Source organism: Clinocottus analis, unplaced genomic scaffold (assembly GCF_023055335.1).
Source record: "Clinocottus analis isolate CAN_PGR_092001 unplaced genomic scaffold, fCliAna1.0.p SCAF_16, whole genome shotgun sequence".
In the NCBI taxonomy this organism is placed as follows: domain Eukaryota; kingdom Metazoa; phylum Chordata; class Actinopteri; order Perciformes; family Cottidae; genus Clinocottus; species Clinocottus analis.
The window spans coordinates 12,676,950-12,703,758 of NW_027175887.1; the positions used below are offsets into that span (position 1 = coordinate 12,676,950).

The window sequence follows — 26,809 nt, forward strand, 5'->3', positions numbered from 1 at the left end:
GGCTTATTTTTACGAGTACATTTTCTGTTGCCTGCTCCTCGCAGTACAGCTGTTGCTTTACTGTGGTTGACTTTGGGCCTTGAAAGAAAAGGAGTTATTTACTGGCAGACGTTTTGGAGGGTAAGAAAGGTGGTCATTCACAGTTTTTGGGTGTTTCTCTATTCAGTAGATATAAAAACCTAATCACTGGACCCAATAACAGGTCCGTGTGACTTTGCCATCTATTATATGTAGCTTGTTGGGGACTTTGGGGGGCATAAAGCCTGTTCGTTAAACTTTAGTTTGGAGGTTAATTGTAGATTATTACAACATTATCTACTATTTTGTGTCCACACATGGTTTACCAAAGTGGGGCTGTCCTGTCCGGTGCTTTGGCCAGCTGTGGCGACACCCAGAACTTAGTTTTGTTGGGCTGCCTCGTTCTATAGGTCCAAATGACCCTTTAAATGTCTGTGGCCCCCAGTGTGTTTTCATGTCCTGGCTATTTTATGTACTTATATTTTCATGTTAGTTTTCACATCATTCCCATGTCTTTGTGTGTATATTTTCAAAGCAATACCTGTCTTTAAACCGGTCTTTAATGCTGTCAATCACTTCCCCCCCCCACCTGTCCACCCTGCTTCATGTTGCAGTAAGGAGCAGCAGAAGAACAACAAGGGGATCAACAAGTCCGTGTGGGAGCAACGCACCAAGGAGCTGCGGAGACAGACGCTGGTGTCCAGCCGAGAGGCCCTCTATAACGAGCTGGACGCCGACGAACGCTGGAAGGCAAGGACAGGGAGGGAGGAGCAAAACAATGTAAAGGACAAGGCCAACAAAGCCCCCTAGACTTGTGCTATCAGTGTACACAAGTAACGGGAATGATGATGATGATGATGATGATGATGATGACCTCTGTGAACATGTTGCTCACTTGGCGTTAATATGTCTCGGTCATTATTTGGTAATAGTAGATTGAAATGACTTGTGGATTATAACGTTATAGTCTCTATCCTCTCCTTTCCTTGCAGGTGAACTTCTCACGTAACATCCGTCCAGACATGAAGACGCACCTTGACCGGCCGCTGGTGGTCGACCCCCATGAGAACCGCAACAACAACACCAACAAGACCACCGCAAACAATTCAGACCTGTGCTTCAGCCAGCACCATCCTGCGGACGAGCTCCACAGACAAACACGCCTCCACGAACAGAGCGGCCAAGTCGGAGGTGGCGGCGGCGGCGGCTCGGCTCCGGTCCGGCCTCCTTTGGATCGGGGCGAATCCACAGAGAGCCGACGGAGTCGCAAAGGCGAGCACCACCACCACAGCTCTCACGTGCGATTGGACGCCACGGCCATTCCCGGGCCGGGCTCGGAGGAGAGGCCTTCCAGGCGGCATCACCACACGCGCAGCGGCAGCCGAGGGGGCGGGCAGTCCGAACACAGGAAGCCCAGGTCGCATCGGAAATGTGCCGAGGACGGCGAGGATGGCGGGGGAGGAGCCGGAAAAACAGGGAGACATAAGAACAAAGGGGTTGACGGAGGTGGAGAAGGAGGAGAGCAGGAGGGAGCCGGGGATGGCGGTGAGCGGAGGCCAAGAAGAAGTCGCCATGGCAACCAAACTGACGGCGAGGGGAAGAGGATGTGCCAGCACAGAAGGAAGTATGTTGATAAATGTGACGATGACATTTTTGGAAAATTACAAATTGTTGATGGCTTTCCTTTCACTTATTTGTGTCTGTGGTTCTGTCACACCTTTCTCTAAATATCATTTCTATCTTTCCCCTTCTCTTCTTCTCCTTTTCCCCCCATCTCAACTTTCTTTTTCTACCGCCAACTGTTTCTTCTCGCCGTTTCTAGGGATTGCAGTGTCCCGAACCTCTCTACGACACGGCCCATTCAGAAGAGCCTCTCCAGGCAGGACAGCCAGTACAGCGAGGACATGGACAACCTCATGAATACCAAACTGGTCTCTGGCTCTACCCCACCCACCGATGGTCACCCTAATTCAGTTCCCAACCACATTGTGGCCCCGGGCTTTGGATCTGCCCTCCATCTTGCTAACAGTGGCACCCATGGGAGCTTGGTCACATTAGATAGCTACGGGAGCATTGCCCATCACCGTACCAACAGTGTCCTCCGGCTGCCCCACCCTGACTACACAGCACTAGACATGCCAATCTTTCCATCCACTAATGCCATACTGCAGGGTAAGTGCAGAGTGAATATGTGTATCTTTATTTCTATCGTCATGTACTTCCTCTTTCACATTTTTCTTGAATAACAAACTTTCATTTTCATCTCACCTTTGCTACTTTTTTTTTTTTTATCTCCCTCTTTGATCCAGTCAATAAGAATGCCAACACGGAGCCCTTGCCAGCAAAGGAGGATAAGGACGACGATGACGATGAGAAGGGAGGCGAAGGCGGACGCAAACCCATGCCTCCCTTCAGCTCCATGTTCATCCTGTCCACCACCAACCCGTAAATTGGATTGTTACAAATAACATGCACCCACACTCACCTACACTATATGAATCTACGTAGGCTGACTCACGGGAATGCATTCTTGACGTGTTCACCCAACATTAGTTTTTTGTGGATAGAAAATAAATCTACTGAGTCACAGCTACAACACTTGCAAGTGCACACGCCCTAACACACGCATACATATGAGGTTTACTCTTACAGTTAAAAAAAAGGAAATACATTATACCCACAAATATATAATGAGCTGCAACGCTCTAATGCAAGAGAACAAATAAATCTGTCTTCTCCTTCTCGTAGGTTTCGGCGGGCGTGTCACTACATCTGCACCCTGCGATATTTTGAGATGTGTATCCTGCTGGTCATTGCCATGAGCAGCATCGCCCTGGCAGCTGAAGACCCCGTCTGGCCCGAATCCCCTCGCAACAACGTAAGAAAACAAACACACCTGGATGTACCCAATGATTTTGTTGCATTCAATATTATGTGTACACAGGTTACTAAAATACATGTTGCTTTTATTTTTTTTTTTTTTCATTGTAGTGTGACTACATGTGTGGCGCTGGATCAATAAATTAATAGATAAATCATCAAGTGTCACATACAACTAAGAAACAATGAATGAGGACAATTGAAATCAAGACAATTAAGATAAAATGTTGAAAATATATCACACCCCAATGTCAAATTTTTGGTTGGCATCTGAGATTAAAAATCATCAAGTTGTGCATATCCACCCTGTCCATCTTTTCCACTCGCCCATTAACCATTCCCTCTCTCTCTTTATGCAGGTTCTACGTTATTTCGACTATGTCTTCACGGGAGTGTTCACATTTGAGATGCTGATAAAGGTAAGACAATGTGCAGCATCAACAATCGACAACTTTCTGCAGAGATATTGAGGACTCCCGGCCCGAATTTGGATTCGACACTTTTCATGGCGCTCCAATGCTAAATTGCACATCCACACCCAAGGCTTCACATCCCATAATCAGGTTCTCTTCTGCTCCTTTTAGATGGTGGATCTGGGGCTCGTCTTGCACCAGGGCTCTTACTTCCGGGACTTGTGGAACATCCTTGACTTTATAGTGGTTAGTGGTGCTCTGGTGGCCTTCGCCTTCACGTAAGTCTCCCTCCTGCTGTCCTCCTCTCTTCCCTCCTCGCTCCACCTTCCCTCCTGCCTATCTGCCTCACTGGCACCTTGGAGTACAGCCTCACCTCTTATTCTTTATTCATCCATGAATTCAGTTCTTTTGTTCATACTCTCTGGCATGTTTTCTCTCTTTCTCTCAGCATTTCTATGTCCTCTTGTCTCCTGTCCCCTTCCTCTCTACTTGACTTTTTTCAACCTTTGCTTACAAATGGCCGATCCTCTATAGTTGGTCATTTTATTCTGCTTTTTCTCTCTCATTCAACTCTACCGTCCTTTCATTTCTTAGCCCCTCCACCAACCCTATACGCCCCAAACATTGAAAAAGATAGTATCCCAGCATCCCCTTCCCATCCACCTCTACTACCCCTGTGAGAGGTGAGGACCACCCTTTGCACCTGTAACCCTTTAGTGCCCAGGAAATTCTAGAGTTAAAAGCCCTATGCGAAACCTGGCCAGGTCATGCTGAGCTGGCTTTCAAAAATCTCCGCACCTTTCTCCACGGCCAAGCAGGTACTTTAAACCCTACTTAATCTGCATGACTGTGAGGATAAAGTACAGTTCAATTTGCATAACTGGGTTACGTTAGGGCTTAGTTTATGAGCACGATACTGGGTACAAAGCATGAATTGTGGGATTTAGGATTTGCTGTCATGCTTTTGCATCGGTGGATAGAATACAAAAGGAAGCGGACCGTAGAACTGCAGTCAACGTTACATGTAATGTGATATTGCTTTAGCTAAAAGACATGCACTATGATACGTTGACAATGATCATGCTGACCTCCGATACAAATAGTCGCAGGACATCTGCGGGATTATAAGGTTGTGCTTCATCCTATTTCATGACTTTAAATATCCTATCTATATTTTCAGGAAATGTCTGTGCGTACCACCCCACAGATGTTTCTTTTTCAGCCTAACACCAGAGTCATGATCACCTGGGTTATGATAGATGTGGCAGACAGAAGGAGCATCCTCACTTGGAGACCAAGATACTCTGGCCTGTGGATGTTGCTTTTTCTTTCTAAAAGAGACAAGGAGAAAACATATTTGCTAGTTGCGTTGATCCTGCCACATGTTCAATGTGCAAGTAAGTGACCATTCGTTTCATGACTGGTCATGACACAGTCTCAATTTCATACTGATACCTCTACATGACTTGCATACTGGTGTAAAATATATCTATTTCATTGATGAAATATGTCGCGAGACATGGTGTTACATCAATATATGAATGTTTGTTGGTGGCCGACACAAAGCAAGCTAACTCTTTGGCTGACATTAGTTGAACGTAGCTAAGGTTAGCCGCATTTGCAAAGCAAGCACAGCAAAGCTTTCTGAGATTATGTGGAGGGGGATTGATCCGTCTATTTAATTTTCCAGTAACAGTAAATTACACAGAGTTACATGTTTGTGCTATGAGGTACTTGAACACCAGTGTGATCAAATGTATTTCAAAAGAATAGCCTTTAATTGAAAACACTGTAAAAGGCATGTGGCAGTGTCAACAAATGAGCTTCACAAAAAGATAATATATTGCTGGACATGTGTAAGTGGACAGTCGCAAAAAGGAAAGTTATCTTATTCGGAAGAGTACGAACATACATGTTATCGTCAGGATGATAAATTACTATGCATTTGCTAAATTTTAGATATTTCCTTAATTCAACTATGTTGTCATATTTGATGATGATGGTTTGCACAAGGTCTCCATAGCCAGGTGTATCAAAATGAAATGGCAAAGTGACAAACAGAAATTGAATGCATGCTAAATAATGCATTTGATAAACTATACTTGGTACCGCCTTAACTTTTGATGTCTTTATAGGTAGTTTACCAAGTGGAAACCAAAGAACCCTCCCTCCCCCCCTTCCTGATTGTTCTTAGCATGATATCCTCTAACAATGTCCCCTCTCTGCTCCAGTGCTCCGGTCTGGAGTTTGGTACTGATCACTCAGCTTTCAGATCATCTTAAATCTGTGGAAGCTGAACTGCAGTAAAGCCTTAAGCTGTTCCTGATATCCTTAGACGACTTGAGCAGAATACCTGGCCGTTCCTGTTTTTAATGATGACCCTTTCCTCCTTTGCTCTTTTTCTGTCTTTCACCTCTTTCACGATTCATACCAACATTCAATAGTTCTCTTCCTCATCCTGCTAACCTAAAAACGTTTCACATCTTAGAGTTCCTTCAGGTCAACGAAGAATATGAGGAAGAAAAGATTCCACACATTTATGAACTTGGGAATCTTTTAACCTCAGTCTTGACATGCTCGTTACAGAGTTGATGTGTCTTTCAAAATTCAGTGTTCCCCACTGGGTATTAAGGGAAACAATGATTGCAAACAATGGCCCTCTGCAGCAAAGGTGTGGGAAGCAATATCCATTAACTTGAAGGAATAATTATGACTGAACACCAAATGATTAAACATTAAGTCCTGAAATGTTCAGTTTAGTCATTGGATTAATTTGTATGTATTCCATGCAGAATGGTAAATTAACATTGTTGTCAAAAGAAAAACAAGAATCTCTGCCACTTATCAGTGAAAAAGATCAGCTATCCTGCTTCAACATGGTCTCACATTGTTTTGGTTTGCAGCTGATTGTGGGGATATGGAGTTCATGCTTTGAAGATTGTAACGTCTTTTCAGCTGGAGAAAAAAAAATATGAAGGAAATGTCAACAATTTGAACAAATACTACGCCTTTGCTCAGTAGTGCCATGGTAGCGATTGCAGGCCAGCATGGAGATGGGAATGTGTTTGTCCTTTCTTAGAGTAAATATGGACTTGGCAGGTGCTCCAGGGTTCTAATGGTGGTGCCTCATCTGTAAGACTGTCTTTTGCTTCAGTCTTTCTCTCTGAATCACTTGTGTGTGTTCGTTAACTCTCTTCCCCCTTAATTTATAGTTGTGTATGTGTTTTTGTATATATATATATATACATATGTGTTCATGTTGTCTAACCTCTGTCTGTTGCATATTTATGTGTGGGTCTGTATTTTCTCTATCTCTGACTAAGTCGATACTTCCTAGGGAAATGTTAACTATGCCTAATAGATGTAGGCGAACATATAGCTAAACATATACATTAAAAGTGATTATTACGTGAAAGTTAAATCAGAAAGTTATTATGAGTAATACGTTTGCTCAGAGGGAGAAAATTGTAATTTTAGATTCAAGGCTGGTACATTCTGTATATTAACATAAAGACAAACTCAAAAAACAATCAATTAGGCCGTTTGAGCCAATGAAGTCTGATTTAACTACGATTGGGGTTTACGACACTGATGGCTGATGGGGAGATCCGAACCAGTCAGAACAGACTCATACACATCCAGATAGTGCCTTAATTCAATTGGTGGAAATCAAATAGCACTCCAGAAAGGCTCAGCAGTCTCAATGGAGATGATTATCTCTCCTTTAATCCAATTAGTCTGGTCTGAGGGCTGCTGGTGTTTTGGACCGCTTGTGCTGCTGTCCTGCACATTTCTGCAGCAAGACTGAGCTCAATGTACAGACAGGTTACCTGATAACTGACCAAGTTAGGTTTCAGGGATACTTTGACATTCTTTGCGATATGGTTTTCCACCAGGCGGTGTTTGTTTTTGGAGGCAGAATGTGCTTAGAATGAGTTTATTTGTGGCCATGTTGATGCATTTCAGTCCTCATTAATAGTGATTTAAGCTCTGACATAAAGTAGAAATTATGAGGTTTCATAAGGTTAAATTATTAATGCAATAATAAAAAGGAATATAGTGATATAAGTCAGCATATGACCTGTAAACTCCTCATAATGAAATGTCAGAGATGAAGGCAATAGTTTGGTGCTGTGTAACAGTCACACCTTTTGTCTACATTTTGAGAGTGTGTGTGTGTTCATGTGCATGTGTGTTAGATTTGGTAGTCTTTGGCTGGGAGGGTTGATGTAAAAAGAAGGTCCTGTGTTCTCTTTTTCTCTCTCTCTGTCTCTCATATTGATGTTTTCCCTCGAAATCCCTCCTTTCTCTGTGTCCCATTCTGTTCTTTTCTCCCACCCTTTGTCTTTTTCTCTCACTCTCTCTCTCTCTCTCTCTCTCTCTCTCTCTCTCTCTCTCTCTCTCTCTCTCTCTCTCTCTCTATTCGTCTTACTGTCTCTCACCCCTCATCTCTCCGTTTGGACCAGCAGCAGCGGCGGCGGGTAAAGTTCTCTGTCTTTTTCCTCCTCATTTTCTTCCTCTGCACTCTCAGCGCCTGTTCTTCTGATCACACATGTCTTTCCTTTTCATCCATCACAGTTGACTTCTGTACTACTAGTCTGTTCTTCCCCTTTGCCCATTGTTCACCATGGAACAGCTCTGAGTTAAACACAACTAAACCTCAAGTTATGTATCAGGTCCTCAGTTAAATCATTAGTAGAATGAAAGCAAATGGACAAAAGACAGGCGGAAATGTGACCAAACAAATACACACAGCCATAACTAACTGCATTGAAGAAAAAAACAACAGAAACACAATATAGAAGCGCGGAAGGGTTCACATACATATACACATACACAAGCATTTAGAGCACACACCCATACACATGTGTGCTGGCTTGCTCACACAAAATCTAAACACACACAACCACCAGCAGTCTACCATCTGGTGTAACAGCTGGAGAAACAGCTGCCTTCTTCCATAAGGACAACTGTCAGTGACTTTTGACCTTAATCTTTTCAACCTGATATGTGATACGTTTCAGAGAAAGGAGTGAAAACCTCCATACAGTTTTCCATGATGCTAGTTTGCCATTTATCTCAATAAACAGGTTGTGGTTTTTCGGTTTACATTTAGGCTCTTTGTTAGCGTCAGGTAACTTCTGTATTGTTTCTTGTACTAAAGTGTATTGTCAGTTAACTGGCAGTCTCACTTACAGTACTTACTTTTTTTTGTAGCTTTATAAAACGTGTTTAGTGCAACTGAAACCAAAGCTAATTCATTTTTCTTCACACTTGTACCAAAAAAAAGCCCAAGTAACGAAGTGCTTAAAGGAAGAGGTTTGGCTCAGCATTTCAATCAAGAAATGCTTGCTAAAATATCTTTGTCTTTGCCGAAATGGCCTACAAGACAAGATTCCATGCTGTTTGAACAATGCTGTAAAAACCTGCTTATCCTAGTTGTAGTTTAAAGTGGATAATAAATGAACTGGTTGAGTCATCAAAAGAGAGAGTTTGGCTGTTCATTCTATGTTTAACACTTTGTGACACGACCAAGTTGTGACTGCTGTTTAAAATTTCCAAGAGTTGTTTTTTTTAACTTAATTGAATATAGCTACAATGGGGAGCATTTGTAAGCTAACAGGGCTCCCGCTAGTCAGCTGCTAACATGGCTCTCAAACTCTCTCTGCAAGTGTCTCTGTGTAGAATTAAGTTCACCATCACTCAACCTGCTGCTTAAAAGAAGAAATATTGCAGCATGGACAGCAAGGTTTCAATGCAGCATGAATATATTTCAACATTAGCTGGGCATGTGCAAGGCGAGGCTTTACCCGTCTTTGTAAAGCATTGAAATACATTGCAAATGATTAGCAAAGTGTAGCTACTAGTTAGCATTCAGAGAGGAATGACACCAGTTGTTCCCGTAGCATGTACTGTAGTTGCAAATGACCACCTAACTCTAGCATGTAGCTACAATGCTAACCTCTCACGTAGAAATAAGTGTAATATGATAGCAGTGCTGCATGTGTTGCTATGTATTTAACCCAGACGCAGTTACTCATGTTGAGTTAACTCGGACACAAGTATCATCAAGTAATGGCTGCTCGCTGCCATTTTGGATTCGAGAGGACTAATTTGCAATATCCGCTGAACCTGCTGACTCTATTTTCTTTTGTGTGTGTGTGTGTGTGTGTGTGTGTGTGTGTGTGTGTGTGTGGATGTGTGTGTGTTTGTTGATGTGCATGTGTACACATATAGGGGCAGCAGTAAGGGAAAAGATATCAGCACTATCAAGTCTCTGAGGGTACTGAGAGTGTTACGACCTCTGAAGACCATCAAACGTCTTCCTAAACTCAAGGTATGCTAACATAGAAAATATTTGACCTTCAATTAGAGTTACCTATACTTCTCTGGCAGATCAAAATAAAGGCTTGATAACAAATGTCATTCAGTTTTATTCTTAACATATTGGTTCAACTTCTTCGACATTTTCAAGTTGCTTAATCTGCCACAATGTACCATCTTAACCTTTTAATGGCATCTAATGCCACAATTTCAGACCAAAACATGAGTAATTTTAATCCGATGTATTTCTCTCCCACAATAACCAACATGTCTCCTTCCGTCTTCCTCAGGCTGTGTTTGACTGTGTGGTGAACTCTCTGAAGAATGTGCTGAACATCCTGATCGTCTACTTACTCTTCATGTTCATATTTGCTGTGGTGGCTGTGCAGCTCTTCAAGGGGCGCTTCTTTTACTGCACTGATGAATCGAAAGAATTTGAGCGCGACTGCAGGTCAGAAAATACCCACCTGCAAGCTTTAAAACGTTCCGGTCACCTTCTTGACATTGAGTTGAGCCCCCTTGTGCATACCGCTTGCCTCTTGTGATTTCTAAACACTTCAAGAGCCTCTTCCCTTTCCACAATGCATCTTCAGTATCGACTAAGGGAACACAAATGTATACATTTGGAAACTCTCCCCTTAATGCTCATGATGTGATTTGTGCATTTCAGGGGCGAGTATCTGGTGTATGAACGCGATAACGAAGTGAAGGCGCAGAAGCGGGAGTGGAAGAAGTACGATTTCCACTACGACAACGTGGCTTGGGCCCTCCTCACCCTCTTCACCGTTTCTACCGGAGAGGGGTGGCCGCAGTGAGTACACGAGGACATGCACCGTCACAGTCACATGCAGCGCACATGCTTTCCAATTATAACCATCCGGTTCCCTTCTCTCTCTCTCTCTCTCTCTCTCTCTCTCTCTCTCTCTCTCTCTCTCTCTCCCTCTCTCTCTCTCTCTCTCTCTCTCTCTCTCCAGGGTACTGAAGCATTCAGTGGATGCGACTTATGAGAACCAGGGCCCGAGCCCGGGGTACCGGATGGAGATGTCCATCTTTTACGTGGTGTACTTCGTGGTCTTCCCCTTCTTCTTCGTCAACATCTTCGTGGCTCTCATCATCATCACGTTCCAAGAGCAAGGAGACAAGATGATGGAGGACTACAGTTTAGAAAAGAATGAGGTGAGGAAGGACTAAAAGAGGGAAAGGAGACAGAGATAAGACTATTGGGAAGCTCTTTCTTCCTAATGCAGGAGCTACTGGGGAGAGGAAAAGAGGGAAGACAAAACAAAATGGGATGAACAACTGTTTTGTTTGTGTTTCGCAGAGAGCCTGTATAGACTTTGCAATCAACGCCAGGCCCCTGACACGCCACATGCCGAAGAACAAGCTGAGCTTTCAATACCGCATGTGGGAGTTTGTGGTTTCGCCGCCATTTGAGTATACTATCATGGCGATGATCGCGCTCAACACAGTCGTGCTGATGATGAAGGTAAACGTTTCAATGCTGAAACAGTTCAAGCTATTTCTTTCTGTTTCTACCTCAGTTACAAAACATGAGCACTCATTGAGTTGAACTTACTCAGATGCTGCCGTGTACACTATTTCCTGTGATGAAATAATTTTAATGAATATGTCTGACTCTCCATTGGGTTTGCTGAACTGTACGTCTCTTTATATGTCTTTATACTCGCCCTCCTTTCTGTCCCTGGCGGTGTGTGTGTGTGTTTGTGTGTGTTTGTCTGTATGTATGTATGTATGTATGTATGTATGTATGTATGCATGTATGGCAATCCATCCTCTTGTATTCGTACACTGGTTTGTTGGTATGAATGCGTGTGCTGCCCGCGTGTGTGTGTGTGTGTGTGTGTGTCTGTGTGTTTGTTTATAGTACGACGGAGCTTCTCCTACATATGAAGCTGTGTTAGCCAACCTGAACATAGTGTTTACCTCCCTCTTCTCCATGGAGTGTGTACTCAAGATCATCGCCTTTGGAGTACTGGTGAGTGGATGTGTGTGTGTGGTGAGGATGTACTGCTCTACTGTATCTTTCTAGAGAGTGCTAAAAAAAAATCTGTTATTGTTACACGGTGTCACTTTGAACAACAAAAATAAATCTGTCCTTGACCAACAGCAACTGATGACAGCAACACCTGCAATGAATTGTACTCTGCATGCGATCCACTCGTGCCTTATAGCCCAGGAAAACTGTTCTATGTGGTGTTTTTGAGTAATTATGATTAATTGTCTTAAGAGAAAGTACTTTAAACTAGTCTAAGCAATTATTGGTGGGAACAGTAAGACTCAATATGCTTGCATGCCTGATAACCAAAACAATGGCCTTAAAGAGACAAAGATGTAGAAAACATTGGACTCAGCAAATTCAATGGCGCTCTGTGTCATGTTGTGGTGACAGCCCCATCCATTAGTTAGTTAAACTGGGACACATTTTCTGTCGTGCTTTATTTCTTACACATTTAAGGAGAAACTGTGGGGAAATAATGAGCTATTATGAAAAGCAAAAAAAAGCAAATATACAACGAAATAGCAAACTGCCAGACGTCAGCAGTAAAGTGTGCAGTCATCGGAGCTGCACGGGAAAGGCAAGGAGAGGATGAAATGGATAGAAAAGATACTTTAGGGATGAATGTTGGGAGGAGATGCAGGTCAGAAGGGGAACTGTCATATCGTGATTAGTGGAATGAGAGTGAATGACAGGCAGGGAGTGAAAAGTAAAGCAAAGATTACAGAGAGGGTGGAGATTAAGCGCGGTAAGATGTGAATCTGGGAAAGTGGGCTCGAACACACACGGCATGCACAATCGCACACACAAAAAAAGGCCGGCCCTAAGAGATGTCTGTGTGTGTGTGTTTGTCAAGGTGGTTTACTTTAATAGCCGCCCTCTCCATGTCCCCCACTTGTCTAATGCACAGTTTGGCTGCAGGCAATGTGTAGGAGAGCAAAAGAAGCAGACCTTGCTGGTCAATGTTCGTCATCCCTCTTCCTCTCTAGGCACCGTACTTTGAAAAGCAAAATAAAAAGAATCCATCCTTGCGTATGTACATCCGCACATGAATGTGTTTAGTATAAATTAACTGCATACAGGAGAAGAGTGTGATCCTGTTTTTTGATAATGTTTTGGAAACTAGAAGGAATTCCGCTGGGCTTTGTGTTGGTTGGGTTTATGAGGTCCGGGGATATTACAGTGCGTGATGTTTCATGGCTGGTGTAGTGTTCGCACACAGCACCGGTTGTCCCGAGCTTGTCTGCTGGCATTTGTCCAACACGCCGTCACTGATGGTCCATTTGTCTTATCTGATTTCTTTCCTGTTCCTGTCGGACACTGACGTGCCTTTTTTTCTCCCCCTTCTTTCCCTTTCTTGTCCTCTTTCCGTCTGACTTTTATTATCTCTCCGTCTCTCTCTTTCTTTCTTTCATTGTCTCACTCTTTCTACATCTTGTTTTTCGTTATAATGTTGCCGCAACCCAACCATATGTTTATCCTTGTTATTTGAATGTGATCTGCTTATGCTTCATCGCATTGCATCGCCCATTTTTCTGTCAATATTAAATATTCCTTTTACCATCTACCTCTGACCAATCTATGATTTCCCACATTTTACTCTCTCACCTCGTCTCATCACATCGCCCTCTCACCTTCCCTATTTCGTCCTCATCCTTCCTCTTGCTTCTCTACTTTTGTCTCTTGTCCTGTTCACAGAATTATTTCAAAGATGCCTGGAATATTTTTGACTGTGTGACAGTTCTGGGCAGCATTACTGACATCCTGGTCACGGAGCTTGGGGTAAGGAACGGGATCTGATACATGTTCTGTGTAGATGTGATAGATCTGTACTGAGGAGTCAAAACTGATAACAGACAGACTTGATATTGTATTAGAAATATTTGTTGAGTGTTTGTAATGCTTGTGTGACTATTTGTAAAGTGAGCTTCAGCGTGTGTGTGTGTGTGTGTGTGTGTATCTGTGTGTGTGGACTTCCACATCTGTCACATTGTCTACAACACATACAGCAGACAGGACAAGAAGTTAGAGGAGCGCTTGAGTTAGAGGTCTTGCATTAAGTCTTGCATTGCTCAGTCATGCATGAGCATGTCTTGAAAGTCTTATATAATTGTCCCGGTTGGACTTCAGCTCGCCAGCACTGAGCCTCTTGACAGCGAGGCAGGAAGCATGCTGGTGCTCTGGAGCGAGTCAGTGCACCGCTCCTGCAAGCAATCTAATAGCCAATCTAATTATCAGATTGCATCTCAGGTCGTCCAATAGAGACTTTACAGTTGCATCAGACATCTGTTAGTAAGAACAAACAGTCAGAGCAAAGAAATACAGAAACATCCTTGCTAAAAGTCAGTGGTCTGATTAAATAGATTAGTGTTAGTTGGATTATTGCTACACAGTGCACTAAATTGCTGTGTCAGTGATGCCATGATGACAAGGTAACAACATGATATATCCACATTATTCGAGCACTTTATCCTGCTTTGTTAGATATATAGGGCAAACTGAAACAAACAAGTTAGTGCATGGTCATGAAACTGTGTATGTGTGCTAGTTTGTGTGTGAAAGTGCATGTGTCTTTTATATTTAGAAATTATTCTCACGGTGTGTTCAGGCAAAATATGAGGTGATGTTTAGACGTGGCAAAATCAATGTAAGGATAAGAATAGTCGGATAGTACTTCCTTCCTACAAATATGTGCTCCATTTAGCGGAGCGCTTCAGAGGCAGGAAGAAGCATCCGTGCGAGTTGAAAATATTTCAACTTGAACAAAATAATTCAGATTTTTTTACGTGACTTTATAAATGTACTTTATAAACGTACAAAGATGAATCTGCTTCTGTGTTAACTTGTGTCTGTAATGACTGTTGATTTCCTTCTTGTTTTTTATCTTTTTACATGCTTTCTTTAAATCGTCCACAAACTTAACGACGATCTACTGTAAACTACTTCGCCCCACCCCCCTTCTCCCCCAACACCTACTACTTCCTGCGATTCCATCCAATCAAAATGCACTATGAATCCTCTGTGTCCACCCATGACAACCGCCTTGGTCAATCTCTCTGGTTGTTCTTCGAACCAACCAAAAATCCAAAAATTTGCTGCTATAAACCATATGTCTGCAACATCCACATGTAGATGGTTTGTAATTTTTTTGGAGATCTTATTTTACTGCATCCGTTTGAACTGCATCCCAGCAAATGTTATCGTTGTGAAATGTGCACGTTCTGCTCGACCCCCAGCGCACAGAACCCCCAACTAAATTTGTAAAGTTTTCATTTGTAGCCCCTCGACCAGTCACTGCATCGATTCATATATTTTAGACAGCCGTAAATTTCCCCCACACGGTATGTCCTTTACTGAGAACTAGTGTTCAGTTTGTGAAGGATTTGACTGTATAAACTGGAATTGATTGCTACATATATCCATTGAGATTACCCATCCCTTGTATACGTGCATACAGAGACACATGCGCACCCACACATATGACAGTGACTGGGAGAGTGAATCCAAAGCTTTGCCCGTGGCAGAGAGAACAAGTGATGCATGCTGCCCTTTGCATGTCTCTGGAAGGAACCTTTTATTTTCACTACACACACTCAGAGCAATGTGCAAGACATGCTGTGTTAGATGGAACCTGCACGTGCCTGCTGCCGGTCCCCTTTGAGCACTTCACGTCTCACTTAAACTCACCTCTATTGCACATCTTTTGTTCCTCACTGTGATACATGGTTGGAGAACTCTGTATTACATAATTCACATGAATTGATGGTAATAGTTTCTTGTTTGTTTTTTTTGTAATAAAACAAATGAATATGCTTTTATTCAATATCAAGTTGAATCGCCACATAGACACACAGTTTGTAAGGCACACAATTATACTGGTGAGACTGAAAATATAGGAACTTATAGGGAATCACAGATATAGTTGGTGCTTCGGCCACCTTGGTGCTCTTGTTTGTCTGTGACATCACATCAGGATCACAGGTCACAGGTCTCTGACAGCCAATCCTATTGGACGGTGCATCGGCTGCCATTAGATTTACCACTTTCCCTTGTGTTCGTGCACATCTGCATGCTGTGGGCTTGCTTCATTTTTAAATATTGCATATTTTGCCTTGAGAGAATTAGTGCATTTGGTTGTCTTTCCAAGGAAATGTCCTGACGTCCCTGCACTGTTAACTAATCACCATTCCTACCACAATTATTACTATGTAACCCAATTGGATGAAACTAGATAGATGTGGATGATCTCCCTTCCCTTGTGTTGTTTGGTTTGGTTTTGTCTAACTCAATGGATATGAAAAGCTTGTCGGAGCCTTGCTGACTTGAGTTTGGTTTGCTTTGACTTGTTTGGCTCCTGATTCTTTTATTTGGATTGAGTTTGAATCTTCCTCAGTTTGGGTTTGACTGTCCTTTCTTAATTTATTATGTTTTGGTTGTCTAAGGAACATTGTTTGCACACTGTGCATTAAAACTAACTACTCTTTCCCTTTATTCCAACCTCCAATCCTTCTATCGTCATTTCCCCTCTCTTTCACCTTTCTCTATTGTATTCCTTCCCATTTTCATTACTTTCCTATCTTCACATTTCAATCTCAATCCTCTATGCACCCCTCTTCTCTCTGTCGCTCTTTCTCTGTGGTTATGTCGCGGCGGTAATGTAGAATAATTTCATCAACCTAAGTTTCCTGAGGCTGTTCAGGGCAGCTCGTCTCATCAAGCTGCTCAGGCAGGGAGAAACCATCCGTATCTTGCTCTGGACCTTCGTTCAATCCTTCAAGGTTTCCACCCAATTATACAGTATAACACACTCACAAATCACGTGCATTCACATTTGTAGATTTGAATGAAATAACCATAACCAACATTGTGTATATATTCATAGCCAATGGCCAGGTGCAGCCTTGTATACTGTGCACAGTTCACTCGTATGTATCAAAGCTAATACCAAACGATTAATCTGTCCCTCCTCAGGCACTGCCTTATGTCTGCCTCCTCATTGCCATGCTGTTCTTCATTTACGCCATCATTGGCATGCAGGTGGGTGAAAGCCGCAACCTAGAAATTGCTTGAGTGCTTTTGGGATACATTAAAAATGTATTTGTGGGATAATGATGCTGAGGAAGATGTACAGAGGGAGAATGATAATGGTGATAATGGTCATGATAAGGTCATAAGGATTTGGGGCACGATGGGAGGAGGATTATGGAAGTGGCACGCGTGAATTAAAGGAGTTTGTGTTTTAGGCCCTGCTTCACAAATAAACAGGTACAGTCTGTTTTTTTTTCAGGGTTAACAATGTGATTGCATTCAACAGCTGTTTGGGAATATCGCGATTGAAGAAGACGGAGAGAGTGCCATCAACCAGCACAACAACTTCAGGACCTTCGTAATGGCTCTCATGCTGCTCTTCAGGTGTGTGTGTGTCTATTTATTTTATACAGTGCGTATTATCTTTGTAATACGCACTGTATATGTTCTGAAACAATTGTAGGATTCTTGAATAAACATTCGAAACCTAGCAGACTTAATACTCCAAATGTGTCATGAATCGAGTGTGTTTTTGTGTTCTTGTAGGAGTGCAACGGGAGAGGCGTGGCACGAGATAATGCTTTCGTGTCTGGGGAGCAAGCCGTGTGACCCTCTGTCATTAAATCCGGAGCCAGAGTGTGGAAGCCAGTTTGCATACCTCTACTTTGTCTCCTTCATCTTCTTCTGTTCATTCTTGGTGAGTGTTTATTACATAGAGCAGGACCCTCGGCCGCACCCTGTTCTTATGTCATCATCCAGTCGGTACCTTACAAAAAGCATTTCACGAGAACATCTTGTGATGTCAGTGCAACTTCATCTGGCACGGTATTTGTATTCCAAGAATCCAGATGGGAAAAACCCACTCTCATGTTGTCCTCAACAAAGATCTGATCAGATATGCCATTCCTCAGTGCCTCGAGTTGCTCTTAATTACGGCTCGGAGAGAAAGTCAGTCATTCACCCGTTGACTGGCAACTCAACTTGTTTATGGTGCTGTTCCATTTTGTGAAATGAGTTTTGCGTGTCTCTGTTCATCAGATGACATGTTGACCATTTCTGCTTTTGCGTCTTTTCATGTGCAGATGCTGAATCTGTTCGTAGCCGTCATCATGGATAACTTTGAGTACCTGACGAGAGATTCATCCATTCTGGGACCTCACCACCTGGATGAGTATGTCAGGATATGGGCCGAGTATGATCCTGCTGCCTGGTGAGTGGCCATGTGCATGCACTCATGGTGCACATGCACACACACACACACACAGACCTACACCTAGCAGTAATTTGGCAGGCTTTAACACTGAACCTTTATGATTACTTTATAACCCAGTGAAAGCACAAGTTATATCCATAAACGTATCACATTTCTGGTTGTGTTTGCACCAGTAGTCCTCATAAAAACATATAACACAACTTAAGACCTGTTTATTGCTTGTGCTTGTTTTAAAATGCTTTTTACGACAGAGCAAAGCTTAAGCAATGGAATCTGTAACTTCTCAAACCATGCCGTAAATGAGTGTGTGTTTTGAATTGTACAATCAGCACGAGGTGTTTAAGATGATCTGGAAATAGACAAAAGATCAACACAGCGTTAGCGTCAACTGGTTAAAGGAACAGACGTTTTGAGTGAAATAGCTGCAAGGGGGCTGTAACGGATCTGAGCATAACCTCATCAGGCATCTGGTTATCTCCCTCACGCCGTACAACCCCTCCCTCCTCCTCCTCCTCCTCTTCTCTGTAACGTGTCCTGAAATACCCCTCACTCCTTCCCAAACCTTTTTACTCCTCTGGAATCTGCATACTGTTTAAAGAAAACTAAACGTGGCAACGTCTACACGCCAAACAAAGCTCCCTTGTCCAACTCTGCAGTCTGAATGTTGACTGTAGACATGCTATGTTTCATGGTATCTGTATTCCAGTGCCTGTGTGTTGCCCTCATGCTGTCTTGTAGACTGCACATAGATTGTTCCAAACAGGGAAAGTGTTAAAGGAAGACGAAATAACAGAATGGGAGGCATGCTCCATTTTACAGGTAAGCTAGGTGAAATATAAAAATAAGAAAAGTTATCCGAATGAATGAAGCAGAGGTTTAAATAGTTAATTGCAGGTTGTCAAGGGCTGAACTACATGGTTTGTATGCCTTAGAAATCCATAGACATTCTTTAGAAATGTATAAAATAGTATCTGTGTTTCCACAAAATGTGAGAATGTTCCCTTCCTTGAAACTATCATGCTCTTTTCAACCCACCCTTGGACACCACTGCATAGGAATCAGTTGGCAGACGTTGAACACATATTTAAGAGGGAGGGGATCCGCACGTCACAAGCGGCTATTAAGCATTTAGCTGTTTACCAAGCACATGCTTTCTTATGCTCTGTTTGCAATTCCTTAATTACATGTGCACACATCCAGTTAGGGGTTGGACCAGAGAGAGAGGAAGGAAAGGCCTGTCAAGCTAAGGATGAAGAGTAAGAGAGAGACAAAACATCAGAGAAGGAGGTAGTAGGCACGGTATTAACACACATTTACTAATGTGTGGCATGCAGAGAAGTGCGTAGAGTGTGTGTAGAGTTTGCGTAGGTTCATTCAGGTGCAGATGTGTCTACAGAGACTGCTATTTACAGTAAACATGTTGTAAAGTATTTTCAAATACTGTGTACTTGTCAATCTTGTGCTCTTCCTCCCAATGTTCTTTCTTCTTTCTGGATGTGTGTGTGTGTGTGTGTGTTTTTTCCTGTGTGTATGTGTGTGTTTCTTAACTCCCCTGTATTCTTCTTGCAGCGGGCGCATTCATTATAAGGACATGTACAGTTTATTACGAGTTATCGACCCGCCTCTCGGCTTAGGCAAGAAATGCCCCCATAGGGTGGCCTGCAAGGTTTGACTTCCATTCAAACAAAATCTCTCAACCACACTTGCTAGCCACAGCATCCAGGAATGGAGTGAATGCCGCTTTATTTCTTTTTTTTCTTTTACATTTCAATTTTACAACTTCTTTTCCACCATTATCGACTTGCATTCTGAACTGCTGTGAGAATGTGCGGGACAATGCAGACACCCAGGGAAGCATGTGAAATGCACTAAGTGAACTGGGAGAAAAGAACAAAAAAAAAATCCACATTTGTAAATTTAGTTTTAAAGATATATTCTTTTATTTTGCTTGGAGCTATGGCTATAATGAAGCAAGCTACGGTTGCTCACTGTAGTGTTGCATTGTTCTTGGTTTTTTGGGGGTTGGGGGAAAGACAGAAACTGCATTGACACCCCTTCCTCCTCCTCCCCTCTCTCCTCATCCGAGCGGCAGCAGCTTGGTGCTTACTGCCAGGCTCTGCCCTGCTCTTCTGAACAAACACACACACACACACACACACACACACACACACACACCTTTACTGTCTTGTGATACTACAAGCGAACATTTAATTCTCAAATTCAAATTCTCTTGTTGTCTCCCCTCCCTCTGTCATTTACTCCCTTTCTTTTTTGACTTGACAAACTGTTAGAGAACTGTAGCTCATAGAGAAGCCACACGGCCACAGTCTCTCCCAATAAGCCCAATAACCTTGTCTTTCTGTTGTTTTGTTCTTCTACTTTGTTTTGGTCTTTTTCTCTCTTTCTCTCTTCTTATCTCTCAATCTCTGACGCTGTGATCCTCTTCTCTCTTCTCAACTCTACCCTCTCGCCAATCGTCTCCTCCATCTCTCTCTCACTGCATCCTGTTTCTCCTGATTCCTCCCCTCTTGTCTCTCCCACTCTCTCAATATCTCAATATCTCCATCTCTCTTTTTTTGTGCTTTTGTTAACGGGGTGATGGCACTGGCTGATGATGCAGTGGCAGGATCAGTTGCAGGGAAATGTATGACATGCTGAGGCACATGTGTCCTCCACTAGGCCTCGGGAAGAGGTGTCCAGCACGGGTGGCCTACAAGGTCAGAAAGGTCCCCATCTTCACCCGAGTCTCCTATGGGTGTCGGGGCAGCGGGTGGGGGGTTTGTGGGGGCCAGGAGGGACGGGGCCAGGGATCTCAGCGCTCAACGTGGTGTCAAATTTAGTGTCGTTGTCTCTTTAGTTCTGTTTCTGTTTCTTTTCGTGGAAAGTGGGGGTGGGCTGGTCGGTGTTGTGGCGTTGTGTGGTGGTGTGGGACTGGTGGGCGGGGGTAGCAAAGACAATTAGGGTGAAGGCTTAGGCGGGGTGTGTATCCACAGGAGGGGACGAAAAGAGGGACCTTCTCAGCTCGTTTGCGCCGTGCACGATGGACACACAAGCTCACTGACACCAACACGCGAAAGCCACGCACATTCAAATGCATAGTGCCATTTTTGTCAGCGTACACATCAATGCAGTTAAACATCCAGGGACAGCAAACATCAAAGATAATAATCAATTAGGCAAACATTTCACTCACGTAGACACACATACTGTGACACGGAAACATGCGTGTGCAGCAGGGCTTGGAAGGTCCGCTAGACTTACGTCCTCTGACTCGTTCCGTCCTGTGGATGGGGCAGACACACACACACACACACCTACACACCGACACACACACAAACAGGATGAAGCCATATCAACCTACACATAGATATGATCTGTTATTTCTAATGGTAGAGAGAGCAGACAGGCTTGTCTCAGTGATGTGTTTTCCTCAGAGAGCCTTTGGTTGCCACACAGAAGCAGTTATTTTTCTGTCACCCTTCATGTAGCAACTCCAAGCCCCCAAGCAGCCTTTTCTATCTGCAAGTCCAATCTTCTCTTTGTCCTTTGGTTCTGTCGTCAATGCAGTTCTATTCTGTTTCCAGCCCCCCCCCCCCCCCCCCCCATCTCTGCATATCGCTCCCCTCCCCACACATATACACTCCCTCACCTGCCTTCTGCATGGCCGATAACCACCAACACCACCACCACCAACCCCCATGCACAGACCCCCCCCCCCTCACGCCTGTCTAATAATCAGCGCGGACACAATTAGTGTTAGACAAGTTGATATCAGAATAGAAACATACAGAATGAGACAACATGAACCTCTGTGTTACCACATGTTGCTGTAACTCCTCGACGTGACAGTCTCATGAACCATCATTGGCGGATCACTGTGAGCCTCAGGGGGCAGCCGGCCAAACAGCCTGTAGGCACAGAGATCACTCCATCGCTAACCATCGCTTCATGCAACTCCCTTCTTTTCCTCCAGCGGACCTGGGGCAAATAGTGCTGATAGTTTTTGGAATATGTACGGTTCCATATTGAGTGTAAAAAAAAAAGGTGTAATTTCTAATGTGTCCAAGAGGTTGCCGGTCAAGGAAGGTATACCAAACTTATTCTCAGGTTAATTTTGTAAAGAAAGGGTTGGATCCACCTATGATGCACTTAATTACACTAATACAAATATGTATTATTTGACCCAGGTTTTGTGCACCTCTTGCCTAGTCCTTTTTCTCCCAACTTTACATTGATGCTTTACTTTTCTCCTCATCCTTTGGTTTTACCCTCAAACATCTTTCCTAAAAGCTTCCCTCCCGAATTAAAAGGTAGACACTCTACCCCCCCTGCCCAACAACCTAACATGCTTTAAATGCATGGTTTGGGCTTCCCTACCATCTTAATCTGACCCTTGATGATTACCACTGGAAGAATTTTCCAGAAGGCCGGCCATCTCTGTGTTTATGCCTTTCCCTCTCGTACCACTTTCCTGAAGCACCTTGCCAATGAGATAGATCCAAACCTTACCTTTGACCTTCCAACCAGTCCACAGAACAATGACCAATCTAGCTCCACTGCTTCAAACCTTCGATCTTCTCTGTCCTGAAGAGAGACAGCAGAGCCTTCAGCCGGACCGCTTTCCTACAGACCCCGCCAATTAAGTCTGGCCATGTTTCTTTCTTTCTTTTTCTTCTTAATTCTTTCTTTTTTTTTGGTCTATTTTTGGTCATATTTTCTCTTTACACGCTCTGGCTCATAACATATTAACCTATTGATTTTTATTTCTCTATCATCTCTGTCCCTTAGGCTTTCCCTATCGGCTCTTATTATATCATTTTTTTCTGGCAGAACAGATATTCCTTTTCCACCTCATATTATTTTCGCCTAAAACAATATTTTTGCATCTTAGCACCAAAACAACACTTCAATGGTGGCCATTTTTTCATTTCCTCTTCTTTCTTTTTCCACAGAATGCTGCTCTCTCTCACCTATTAACCCTCCAAGTCTGTGCCCATTTCCCACACATTAGACATCAGATAATTCGCGATCGAGCTAGATGCTCTATTAATACCCATCTTCTGCAAATTTTCTTATTCCCTTCAAGAACAGCCACGTTAATACAACTCACAAACTCATTTTAATGTCGCCAACAGAGGATGCTTTCTGTGTACGGCTGTGCAGCTGCTTGTCCTGAGAGGCATATTGCGTGTGCATCGCATGCTGCATGAGGGTGGGATGTGCAAGAAAGGTTTGGGGGAATAGAGATTTAAAGAAGGTTCCGATGGATGGATTAAAGGAGAGACATTTAATTGGGATATGGGGGAGGCATGATATGCTGCATGTTCGGGTTGTCGCCGTCTTCTGTCACCAAACACACACAAACGTCACTCTGTCATCTGTGAGTTGGTGGGTGTCTTTGTACTGTCTGTTTGAATTATAGACCAACAAGACCTATAAAGGATCAAACAATAAACAAAAAACAAAGTGTTCCCCTTCCTTAGATTGGTCCCTTGGTTTTGTTTATTGGTTTGTCATCTGGTCTCTGTTGGTCTCACTGAGAACCTCCAAACCCCTTGGGGGGGCTCTGGATAGTAGTAGCTGCCGCTCAGCCTGTCTCCTGTTTGTTGAAGGCTTAAGAATCACCAGTTTAACCAACCTGTGAGGTCTTTTGGATCTCAACAAACATTTTTCAACACAATTTGAGCGAAGAAAAAACAAAACGTAATTTAATACCTTTGCACTCACAGGTTCTCTTCTATGACAAAACCAAATCAAATATGTGAATCGCTGACAATTACATGTTATACATAATATATCTAATTTGACAGGGGCTGAGTATGAGCCTTTGTTCAAGGTAGACAGACCGAGTCAGAGCCTGCTACATACAGATCCTATGCAAAGCTCCTTCAACCTCCTTTACCCAAACCCCTCCCTTCTCCCCACTCCCCCTTGTCACCTGGAGGTTCCACATACATACCACTCCACTTGCTTCCCCATTTTCTCACCACTCAACCTGATTGGCTCTCCCACAGAGGCTGCTCCGTATGGATCTGCCTGTGGCCGACGACAACACGGTCCACTTCAACTCCACCCTCATGGCGTTGATCCGCACAGCGCTGGACATCAAGATCGCCAAGGGTGCGGAAGGTTTGGAATCCCTCTTTCCTCCTTTCGGTCCAATTTTCACATTCTTTCTTCTCCTTTTTCTTATTTCCCCTGTAGTGCAGTGCGGTCTGCTATTTCTGTGCTGAACCCTGAACCCTTCAGCTCGTCCTGATGCTTCTCCTACAGGAGCTTAAGTACAGCGTGATTCCTATGGCAGTAGACCCTGCGTGTAGCATGTTGTGTGTGAGGCGGAGGTCCTTTGGAATCGAGGTTCTTTCAAGTCCACTTAAAAGCGGAATCACTTGTGTACCTTTTCCAGTGCAGTTAGGATTTGATCGTAGCAATTATCAAAACCCTACTAATAAAATCTTGTGTTGTTTGTTTTTCTTTGTTTTCATGTTTGTATGTCATCCTTTACACATTTTTGTATCAATCTGAATGGGTATGAATGGATTGTATCTGTGGATAAACTGATGTTTCAATACATTTCTGCACGTGCCTGAATTTGTGTACTGTAATCTATGTACTTGGGCATGACTGTCTTATGTATCTATATATGTGCGTATCTATCTGTATATATGTGCATGTGCGTGATTGATGAATCTGCATAGGTGGTATTGACAAGCACCAGATGGACGCAGAGCTGAGGAAAGAGATGATGGCGATCTGGCCCAACCTCTCCCAGAAGACTCTGGATTTGCTGGTTACGCCACACAAGTGTAAGTTGCAGAGTGTTGTGCAGGCGCAGCAATGTGGCTCGGATGCAGCCAGCCTGTGTGCCGCTCAGTGCTCCAACGTTGTTTTCTCTTCACGCCACCTGAAGGACCGCTTCTCTCAGCCAGTCTCTCTCTTACTGCTGCACCCTCTGATACAGCTGGCACATTACCCCGCACATCCACACCTATAAACCTCAGACCTGGGAAGACATAAACAGGGTCATCGGAGAAAGGACAGGCTGCACGGTAGACACAGAACAACTCGACATTCAATAGCCTCACTCCTGTCTTCTCATTCAGCCACAGAAACCACACTCACCAGAACGCACCCACCACCAGTCTCAGACCCCAACCCTTCTCAACCGCTCTGTGCCTCAGATCAGAGGGTGCCTCACTATAGATCAACCCTCTATAGACGTCTTTTCACTTCAGGGGCAGTCAGCTGTGCGCCCTCGCCTGACTGTGCTTGATAGAATATAGTGTATATTTGTAGTCTTGTTACACTGAGAACAAATGCCCAGGTGCTAACGCACTCGTTGCATGATATATAGTTGCTTTAGTTTGTGAAATGCATGAGATTTGCTATCAGAATGTATTGTGCATTTAGCATTACATTTGCAACCAAGATATCGCAGATTAATTTATTCTATTTTTGTTGACGACTTGGTTAAATGATTGCAGATTCCTGAAGCGACTGAGTTCGGTATGATCTATATCACAATGAGATGCTTTGACTACAAGGTTTTACCTGTGACAAATATAAAGTAAGATCCAGTAAAAAAAACAACAACAAAAAACCAAGATGAAGATCTGTCTGTGAAAAGACTATTTGCTCAATGTTGTGTGTGAAATGTTTCTCTGTTTGTGTGCATGCCTCACCCCTTTCTACCATTCCTCGCGCTCAGGGTCCATACCAAAAGGTCTAATCTTGCAGGGTAACTTGTCATTCTCTCAGCAGCCACAGACCTGACAGTTGGGAAAATCTACGCAGCTATGATGATCATGGAGTACTACCGGCAGAGCAAGATCAAGCGCTCGCAGGCTCTTCGGGATGAGCAGGTACTGCTGTCTCAAGGGGAATAGCACGCCACTCTACCTGCATCCGACCCTTTAAAGTCAAAGGCAGACTGACTGCACTGAAATCCAGGCTGCAGGGCTGTAGTCCCTTTCATATGAGCCTGGGCTGTGACAACCTGTGAAAAAGGACTGACTTAAGGATGTGGACAGTCACATAAAGGGGCTTAGACACAAATCTAATGCTCTCCTATATGCAACAGCCAAAACAGTGCTGCCATCTGCTGGGCAAAGTTTATCACTCTCTGCTTTTACGATCATTTTAGTATTGGCAGAAAAAGAAAAAAACACAATTCACGATTCAAGTACAGATCACACGATTTAAAAATGCTGATATAATGGATGAGTTATATCAAAAGTATAGCAGTTATTAAGCAGTGTTATGCAGGCTGAAGTGTTGTCAGAGCCCTGAAGGTGCCCATGCCTGAACAACATAGTAGCCCACATCTAGGCTCCTTCTGCTCAGCTCGATTCTTCCTTATCTTATCAGAATTAAAATGCAATAATCCCTAGCATGGAGGATAAACATTTCAAGAGCTGCATGCTACTGAGGACCCTCACCAAACCTGATATTTCATTGCACGTGTAAAGATAGGTCCAATGCCTCTAAAACATCCCTCAACCCATCGTTTTACTTACTCCACTTCCTTCCCCGTTCCTTTCCACACATACACCTGCTGCATTGACCGGGCAGCAGGACCGGCCCACCATACATACAGATGTCATTCGTGCGGATACCTTCGCACAAAAAAATAAAGGTGTTATGTGTGTTTTACATGTTGTACATTATATTATATTTAGTGTTTGCACTCATTGACGGGAGGTTTGCCACAGTTTGGATTTGAATAAAGGTAGAAAGAACTGAAGGACTCGTTTTGAAATCACAAAGCTAAAAAACATCACAGATAACATTTGAAATCTGAGTTTGTTTGTTTTTCATCCAAAACATGTACGTGTTGGTTATATAGATAATACTGTTAAGACTTTTTTGAACCAGATGACGGGTAAATAAATGACATCATTCCTTTCAACTGCTATG

At 43.3% G+C, this 26,809-nt stretch overlaps 1 protein-coding gene across 9 annotated transcripts in view; it reads left to right on the top strand.

The window, feature by feature from the left end:
• Window positions 1-26,809, top strand: part of cacna1aa (calcium channel, voltage-dependent, P/Q type, alpha 1A subunit, a) — a 73,231-nt gene that overhangs the window by 34,652 nt on the left and 11,770 nt on the right. For 5 of the 9 annotated variants that reach the window (XM_068579615.1, XM_068579614.1, XM_068579610.1 and 2 more), the window contains 23 exons: window positions 633-798; window positions 1,011-1,642; window positions 1,841-2,190; window positions 2,328-2,463; window positions 2,767-2,896; window positions 3,258-3,317; window positions 3,483-3,589; window positions 9,549-9,648; window positions 9,926-10,086; window positions 10,306-10,446; window positions 10,610-10,811; window positions 10,957-11,121; window positions 11,521-11,631; window positions 13,351-13,434; window positions 16,314-16,430; window positions 16,624-16,689; window positions 16,967-17,064; window positions 17,227-17,377; window positions 17,763-17,890; window positions 19,463-19,559; window positions 23,908-24,022; window positions 24,592-24,699; window positions 25,652-25,755. In XM_068579615.1, the coding sequence (XP_068435716.1) occupies window positions 633-798; window positions 1,011-1,642; window positions 1,841-2,190; window positions 2,328-2,463; window positions 2,767-2,896; window positions 3,258-3,317; window positions 3,483-3,589; window positions 9,549-9,648; window positions 9,926-10,086; window positions 10,306-10,446; window positions 10,610-10,811; window positions 10,957-11,121; window positions 11,521-11,631; window positions 13,351-13,434; window positions 16,314-16,430; window positions 16,624-16,689; window positions 16,967-17,064; window positions 17,227-17,377; window positions 17,763-17,890; window positions 19,463-19,559; window positions 23,908-24,022; window positions 24,592-24,699; window positions 25,652-25,755 (3,529 nt within the window). The remainder of the gene's footprint in view (window positions 1-632; window positions 799-1,010; window positions 1,643-1,840; window positions 2,191-2,327; window positions 2,464-2,766; window positions 2,897-3,257; window positions 3,318-3,482; window positions 3,590-9,548; window positions 9,649-9,925; window positions 10,087-10,305; window positions 10,447-10,609; window positions 10,812-10,956; window positions 11,122-11,520; window positions 11,632-13,350; window positions 13,435-16,313; window positions 16,431-16,623; window positions 16,690-16,966; window positions 17,065-17,226; window positions 17,378-17,762; window positions 17,891-19,462; window positions 19,560-23,907; window positions 24,023-24,591; window positions 24,700-25,651; window positions 25,756-26,809) is intronic. The other 4 variants (XM_068579616.1, XM_068579611.1, XM_068579613.1 and 1 more) reach the window with 2 other exon arrangements.